Raw genomic sequence first — 8754 nt, forward strand, 5'->3', positions numbered from 1 at the left:
GCCCCACCCCCCAGCCGCCGACGGGCGGGGTGGGGCAGAGGGATCAGCTGCTCTGGGGCCGGCAATTTAAAAGGGCCTGGGGTTCTGGACACTGCTGCTGCTGCCACAGCAGTGGCATCCAAAGCCCCGGGCCCTTTAAATCAACATGGGAGCCCCAGCAGGCCAGGCGGCCTAGAAGGGCTGGCTGGGGGATGCTGACCCCCCGCCCCGCCCCTTCCACCTGAGGCCCGCCCCGGCCCCATACCAGTAAGTTCCTGACTTACTTTTACCCCTGGTGACCAGACATCATTTTCACCTGGTCTGCTGCTACCAGTCCTATTTATTGAGAGCCTTACACAACGGGTCTGAGACATCAGTGTGTTACTCCACTTTCAACATCCTTGCCATGATTCAGCCCCCTCCTTGATGCCAGTACAATGGCTTTAATTTCAAAAGTTTCAAGCATTTTTTCTCATGAAAAGTGGACCTAGAATGAAGAAATTGGAAAACAACCAGCCAAATGGCCTACTATATAGGGACCAATTCTACAAAGGAGAGTAGAATATGAATGTCCACTGCCTTGCACCTTGAGTACTCATTCACACCTCTGAATGAGACTATAAATGTCAACGCAGTCATTTCTGATTTACACCAGAGTCTTTTAGAGAGGAACCAGGACCTATCATTCTATTCTGGTAGCATTTTACATCTGCTCTGTCATTCTTCTGTACAGGTGTAATCCATTACAGAAGACACAAGGTCATGGAAAATCATGCCCGCATATACCATGGTTTATTTCAAACCTTGGCAAAACAGGGCAGTGGTGAATGAGAATTCAGAAGGAAGTTTCCTCACATGTGGACACTTCTCCCAGGAAGGAGTGACTGAACTACCAGCTTACTTTTCCACAGTCAACCAACCATTCATGATTCAATTAATAGCTGCTGGTCAGCATTGACCTTAAATTTGCAATCAACCTAGAGGTAATGCTGTTCATATCTCTTTCCCAGATCTAGGCAATCCATTCACAATAAATACATGTAATTAGAGGACAATCATGTGCACATATCATCTAACATACAATGATTTGACATACAGAACATCAACATTTTTTTCCAAAAATCTGATTTTTCAACATCATTTTTCATTGTAAATTTTAGCTGAGATGAAAAAAAAATCTATGCATGTTAATCTGAATTGTAGATGAGTTTTTGTAATTTTTCTCTGTGTTTCAAGCAGCTATAGAGACAAGCATCATTTCTGAAACTTTGGTGACTTTTTTGGCCAAAATGTTTAATTTCAAGCCCAACAAAAAGTTGACAAAATGTTAACATTTTTGCATGTTTCATTTTGCAGTGTTTGGACACTAGTTCAACCGTAACATTGAATGCCATTGTTGTCAATGGAGCTACTGCAAATTTGCACAACTGTGTAACTGATATCAGAACAAGTTCTGTGCCCACATTACTTTCTTTGAGAAAATATTTTTCTCTTCATCCTGTCCCCCTACAGTCTCCCTAGAGCCCCTTTCACTTCCTTGTTCCTCAGGTGATAGATAAAGGGGTTCAAGGAGGGGGTGATGGTTGTGTATATCAGAGCCAGCACTTTGTTGCTGTCTGGTGAGTCAGTGAACTTGGGTCTTAAATAGATCAGGCTGCCACTCTCGTAATACAATGTCAGCACAATGAGATGTGAGGAGCAGGTGGAGAAGGCTTTGTGTCTGCCTTCAGTCAATGCCATCTTTAAGATGGTGGAGATGATAAAGGTGTAGGACACAATAATGAGAGAAAATGGAGTGAAGATAACCAGTATCGTAGCTGTAAACAACTGCATTTCATACTGAGATGTGTCAATGCAAGAAAGCTTAATCAATGGGGGAATATCACAGAAGAAATAGTTAATCTGATTGGACCCATAAAATGGCAAGGTGAAAACCCAGGCTGTCTGTACTAGGGACACCACATTACCACTGAACCATGAGAGAACTGTCAAGGAAAGGCAGACCCTCCTGTTCATGATGAGCCTGTATCTCAATGGGTTGCATATAACCATGTAGTGGTCATACGCCATGGCAGCAAGTAGGAAGCACTCTGAGGCCCCAAAGAATAGCAGGAAATACATTTGGGCAACACAGCCCACCAGCATCTTGGGGACAGTGCCTGAGGTGTAGCAGATCTCCAGGAAGCATAAGAGTCGGAGAAAGAAATACATGGGGGTGTGAAGGGCTGTGTCCATGGTGATAAGTTGCCCATCAGGGTAATGGTGTAAATGAACAGATAGATGGAGAACAGAGGCACCTCCAGCTCATGGTTTTTGGATAATCCTAGTAGAATGAATTCAGTCACCGTGGTGAGGTTCCCCCTTCTTGATTCCATTGCATATTTCATCTGTGGGAGATAACTAATAAGAAGATATCATGTGAAGAAATGACCCACTGAAGGAAATAAGGAGAAATAGTCAAAGGCTCACATGGAATGTAGGGTCCCAACTCCCATGGCCATTGAATGGGAATTGGAGCCCAGATCCTCAAAGATATGTCAGTGGCGAAACTTTCATTGTTTTCTATGCGAGAAAAAATGTCTCAAGGGAAAGAATCATTCCCAAAAGTTCACAGTTTCAGTTGAAAATATCAGGACTGCCTGGAACAGGCCCCTCAACTAGATGGACAGACTCACAGACAGAGCAACACAATGACGGAAAGATCAATAGCTAGATAGACCAATAAACCAATGGATAGATGGACAGATTTCATGTAAACCCAAGTTACTTGTTTACATTCTATTTTGTGTCAAGTTCCTTTAACCATCCCACCTTCCCTACTGCCCAACTTTGCTGATTTGCACCAGCTGAGTATTTATAGAAACATCTTCACAGAGCTTACTGTCCTGCTCAGTGAATGTCAAAGAATAATACTGAGATTCTATAAAAAGCTAACTTTCCATCCACCATGACCAGCTGGAATTTAAAGCACTTGAGGGCTTTATACTGAAAAGTCAGGGAAGATGGACATGACACTTCTCCTCTTTGTGCTTTAGTTTCTCCAGCTATAGAAAGGGATGATAAGTTTTACGTATCCCTCAGTGGAATTCTGAGGCTAAATTAATTAATATTTTTAGAATTATAGACGTGTAGGACAGGAAAGGACCTCAATAGGTCAACTAGTCCCATCCGCTGCACTCAAGCCAGGACTAAGTAATAACTAGACCATTCATGGCAGGTGGTTGTCTAATCTGGTTTTAAAACCTCCAATGACTGAGATTCCACAACTCCCTAGTCAATTTGTTCTAGTGCTTAACTAACTTGATAGTTAGGAAATTTTTCCTAATATCCAATCTAAACCTCTCTTGCTGCAATTTAAACACATTGCTTCTTGTCCTATCCTCAGAGATGAACAAAAACATTTTTGGCCTTCTTCTTTGTAACCTTTCATATACTTGAAAACTGTTATCATTTCAGTCTTCACTTTTCCAGACTAAACAAACTCAGCTTTTTTTTTCAATCTTCCCTCATAGGTCATATTTTCTAGACCTTTAATCATTTTTGTTGCTCTCCTCTTGACTTTCTCCAATTTGTCCACATCCTTCCTGAAATGTGGCACCCAGATCTGGACACAGTACTCCAATTGAGGCCTCATCAGCACAGAGTAGAGCGGAAGAACTACTTCTCATGTCTTGCTTACAATATACCTGCTAATCCCAGAATGATGTTAGTTTTTTTTGTAACACTGTTACACTGTTGACTCATATTTCGGTTGTCATTTTCCAGTTTGTATCCGTGCAACTGATTGTTCCTTCCTTAGTGGAGTACTTTGCATTTGTCCTTATTGAATTTCATCCTGTTTACTTCAGACCATTTCTCCAGTTTGTCCAAATCATTTTCAATTTTCATCCTATCCTCCAAAGCACTTGCAATCCCTCCCAGCTTGGTATCATCCAAAAATGTTATCAGTGTACTCTCTTTTCCATTATCTAAATCATTGATGAAGATATTGAACAAAACTGGACCCAGTACTGATCCCTGCGGGACTCCAATCATTATGCCCTTCCAGCATGATTTCAACTACTGATAACTACTCTCTGGGAATGGTTTTCCAAACAGTTATGCATCCACCTCATAGTAGCTCCATCTAGGTTGTATTTCCCTAATTTGTTTATGAGAAGGTCATGTGAGACAGTATCAAAAGCTTTGCTAAAGTCAAGACATACCACATTTAGTGCTTCCTCCTATCCACAAGCCTGTTACTCTGTCATTTGGTTTGACATGATTTGTTCTTGACAGCGACAGTAACTTATCATCTTCCAGGTGTTTAAAGATTGATTGCTGGATTATTTACTCCTTTATCTTTCCAGGTACTGAAAATATGCTGACTGGTCTGTAGTTCCCCAAGTTTTCTTACTCCTCTATTTATAGATGGGCACTATATTTGCCCTCTTCCAGTTTTGTGGCATCTCTCCCATCTTGTATGACTTTTCAAAGATAATATAGCTCAGTGATTTGAGCATTGGCCTGCTAAACCCAGGGTTGTGAGCTCAATCCTTGAGGGAGCCACTTAGGGATCTATGGCAAAAACAGTACTTAGTCCTGCTAGTGAAGGCAGGGGGCTGGACTCAATGACCTTTCAAGGTCCCTTCCAGTTCTAGGAGATAGGATATCTCCATTAATTTATTTATTTTAATATCTCCTCAGTAAGTTCCTTGAGTATTCTAGGATGTATTTCATCAGTCCCTGCTCACTTGAAGACCTCTTACACGTCTAAGCAATTTTTAACTTGTTCTTTCCCTATTTTAGCCTCAGATCCTAACTCATTTATAGACCATGTTGAGATCCTCAAGTAGCGGGTGGTATGGAAATGCAAATTGATATTTTTATTATTGAATCAAAGACATTCCTAAATAACTGTTGATAATTCAAGTAAAAATGGAATTGATTATTTTTTCATAATATATGGACAAGAGCCAAAATTCATTGGGTTTTTTTTGTTTTGTTTTGTTTTTTAAATAAAGGCTCATAGAAAACTGGAGATAGTAAAAAGGAGAAGGGAAAATATAAGGGATCACTTAAAGCCAACTGCTACAATCTAGAAAACTTTGCCACATGAGGTGGTTTATTCATGTGTGCCTTTGCAAAATTGAGCCCTGGATAAATGTCTGATAAAGTAGACAATCCTATTGCTAAACACTTCTAGATTTCCAGAATCAGGAAGATCTGTGTAAAATTAAAATGTAATTGGCAATAACTTAATTCAGTGTCTGAGAGCTCTGAAAATCACGGGGAATTAAAAATGATTAAATAAAGATAACAAATAAAAAGAGGACATATACTTCATCATTAGCATTAATTCTATGCAATCGCTTTCTACAAATAAAGTAATAAAACACAATACAATCTCTCAGTTGCCTTCACGTTAATTATAAGATACTGGTTTCTCCCTTTATTGATTGCCAGACTCTGCCAGATATGGAACTATGTCTGTCTGATTTACTAGAGTGGTAGGTTCTGGTTTGCATTGCTTGTGGAACACCTTTTATTTATTTATTTATTTATTTGAAGTGAGATAATATCTAGGAGTCCCGATCATGCATCAGGACCACATTGTTCTATGCTCTGGACAAAACCCGAGCAAAAAGACAACCCTTGTCCCATCGAACTTCCAGTATAATTACATCATTTCCCAATCTGTATGCCTGTTGGAAGATTTTACATTATTATTTGGAGCCCTGGGGATGGCTAATGTTAGGAATTTCCAACGAGAGGCACCTATTTAATTGCAGTTTTTAATTTCTTCAGGAAAGCAAGAAAAATACTCAGGACCGATCCTCAGCCTGTGTACATTCTCTGCTACAATTTCAAATTTATCATGGGTTTCTGTACTGAGATAGCTCAAGGCACAATGCAACTTTCTTTTTTGGACTAGTCCCAAAGGAGGGCTCATTACTCTCATTTAGAAGAGACTTGTGCTTTTGGAAGTGAAGAAATAAGTTTCCTCTCTATTCTCCCCATGTCCCTGGTTTTATTCGATTCATACAATAACTGTGTGCGTTGTTTGTAATGCCTGGGTACACACTTCACTGATTGAGCACGACCAGAATACAGAGAAAAATCCTGATTCTGTCTACATTATTTATGTTGACCTGTACAGTACTGTCCATGGTAGCCCAATGAAATCAAGTAAGCTTCTTGCATGGAGTAACACCTACCTCAAGAAGATCAACTTGTTTGCTTTCAGGATCTTCATAAGGTGAGCAACATTCCTATGTATAGTCCTGTCCTATGTATACCTCATCTCCAACATCCTGAGAGATGCTCTATGAAGTGGAAACTTTTTCCACCTGTATGTCTCACCTGACCGTCCTCCTCCTGTTTTGTGACACCCAAGTTGGGCCCATCTCCAGCTACTCGCTGAATAATGACAAGGTGTTGCCTGTGCTTTACAACTCAGTCATCTCTCATGCTGAAGCCATTGAGCTACACCCTGAAGAACAGGGTGTGAAAGTGGAACTGAGAAAAGTCTTGAAGGGGAAATTGTATTTGCAATGAAATTGGAAATGTTTTTCTCTAGGGCTTGTGAATATCTTCTCAGTGCTAAAGGACTCTCCTTTTCTCATTTCATTTTCTGCTCTGTGTTTAGTAGAAATGGTGAAAAAATTACAAAACAAATAAAGTTACTTTCATTTGGTAACTTCAAATGGACCTATTTTTGTCTTTTTCATGAAATTTTCTATTGTACTTTATTGTTTATTATTCATGCTCATTTTCTACAATTTTAGTGAAATTTTGTTCAAAATCATTCTCAAAATGTTAGCTTGCAGCACATGAACATTGTTTCCCAAAATTAGCTTTTTTAACAACATATTTCATTGCAATTTTGAGTTAAAATGAAAAAAATCCGTGCATATTCACATTAAATGTAGATGATTTTTTGTGATTTTTCGGTGTGTTTCAAGCAGCAGTATATATGATCAACATTTCTGAAACTTTGATGCCCTTTTCTGGCCAAAATTTCTTATTTCATCCCCCCAGAAAATTGACAAAATGTTTTCAACATTTTTGTGTGTTTCATTTTGCAGTTTTAAGAAACTACTTCAACGGTAGCAGTGAATGGCATTGACATCAAAGGAACTACACAAGATTTATACAGTTGGATAACTGATCTCAGAACAAGACCTGTATCCCAATTATTTTCTTTGAGAAAATATTTTTTCCTTTCAGCCCATCCCACAACAATCTCCACACAGCACCTTTCACCTCATTGTTCCTCAGGCTGTAGACTATAGGGTTCAAGATGGGGGTGATGGTTGTATACATCAGAGCCAGCACTTTGTTGCTGTCCAGTGAGTTAGTGGACTTGGGTCTTAAATAGATCAGGCCACTGCTCCCATAATACAATATCACCACAATGAGGTGTGAGGAGCAGGTGGAGAAAGCTTTGTGTCTGCCATCAGCCGAAGCCATCTTTAAAATGGTGGAGATAATAACAATGTAGGACACAAGGATGAGAGAGAATGGAGTGAAGTTGACCAGTATAGTAGCTGTAAACAACTGCATTTCATATGAAGAGGTGTCAGTGCAAGAAAGCTTAAGCAATGGGGGAATGTCACAGAAGAAATAGTTAATCTGATTGGACCCACAAAATGGCAAGTTGAAAACCCAGGTTGTCTGTACTAGGGATACCACGTTACCACTGAACCAAGAGAGAACTACTAATGAAAGGCAGACCCTCCTGTTCATGATGAGTCTGTACCTCAGTGGGTTGCATATGGCCACATAGCGGTCATACGCCATTGCAGCCAGAAGGAAGCACTCAGAGATTCCAAGGAAGAGCAGGAAATACATTTGTGCAGCACAACCCACATAGGAAATGCTCCTGTTGTCTGAGAGGAAGTTCACCAGCATCTTAGGGATGGTGACCGAGGTGTAGCAGATCTCCAGGAAGGATAAGACTCTGAGAAAGAAATACATAGGGGTTTGAAGGGCTGTGTCTATGGTGATGAGGATGATGAGGATGTTCCCCATCAGGGTAATCAAGTAAATTAACAGATAGATGGAGAACAGAGGCACCTGCAGCTCATGGTGGTTGGACAATCCCAGTAGAATGAATTCAGTCACTGTGGTGAGGTTCCCCATTCTTGATTCCTTTGCATATTTCATCTGTGGGAGACAATAAATACCTAGCTATCATGTGAAGAAGTGACCTACTGCAGGAAATAAGGAGAAATAGTCAAAGGCACACATTCTCCAATGGACATTCTATGAGAGTAGGGGGTCTTGTCCTCAAAGATATTTCAGTGGTTCACTCCCTTTGATTTCTATGGGAGTTAGGCACCTAAATACCTTTAAGGATCTGTACCTGGGTGTTTTACTGCCCCATGTGCATTTTGTTGGTGATGGTAATGCAGCATTAAGTTCTGTATATTTGCCTGAGATAGACTTTTGGGTTTTGTTTGGCCATTTGAATTTTGAGGTCTTTAAAACACAATTGTTTATGTCTTACTATCATGTGTGAGCAAAGAACAAGGACACCATATCTTGCTTCTGCCTAGCCAGTTGGAATTACAGCCCGATAAGAAAAGATAAGGAAGAGAATTAAAGTGTTGCTGGGCATGGTGGGCGGTTGATATACATATGTAGAATTCCTTTCCCAAGACAAGGTCAAACAACCGGTGGGAAGGGGTGAGGTGGATGGGCGGAGGTATAAGAAACACCAAAAGCCAAAGAAATGGTGACCCTGGCTGAAACACAACCTCACTCTCTACCCCTCCCATGGGATAAAAAAGA

The 8754-nt window shown here is 40.3% G+C and overlaps 1 protein-coding gene and 1 pseudogene across 1 annotated transcript; both read right to left on the minus strand.

Moving 5' to 3' along the window:
• Positions 1 to 1485: 1485 nt before the first annotated feature.
• Positions 1486 to 2354, minus strand: LOC117885564 (annotated as a pseudogene).
• Positions 2355 to 7131: 4777 nt separating this feature from the next.
• LOC117885565 (olfactory receptor 10A7-like) lies at positions 7132 to 8127 on the minus strand. Its single transcript, XM_034786831.1, has one exon. It carries the CDS (start codon positions 8125 to 8127, stop codon positions 7132 to 7134), a length of 996 nt encoding a protein of 331 aa, XP_034642722.1.
• Positions 8128 to 8754: the final 627 nt, after the last annotated feature.

Source organism: Trachemys scripta, chromosome 12 (assembly GCF_013100865.1).
Source record: "Trachemys scripta elegans isolate TJP31775 chromosome 12, CAS_Tse_1.0, whole genome shotgun sequence".
NCBI lineage: Eukaryota > Metazoa > Chordata > Testudines > Emydidae > Trachemys > Trachemys scripta.

Bases quoted from the DNA above. Each gene is read 5' to 3' on its own strand.
- LOC117885565 (XM_034786831.1), bottom strand. From the start codon at position 8,127: ATGAAATATGCAAAGGAATCAAGAATGGGGAACCTCACCACAGTGACT.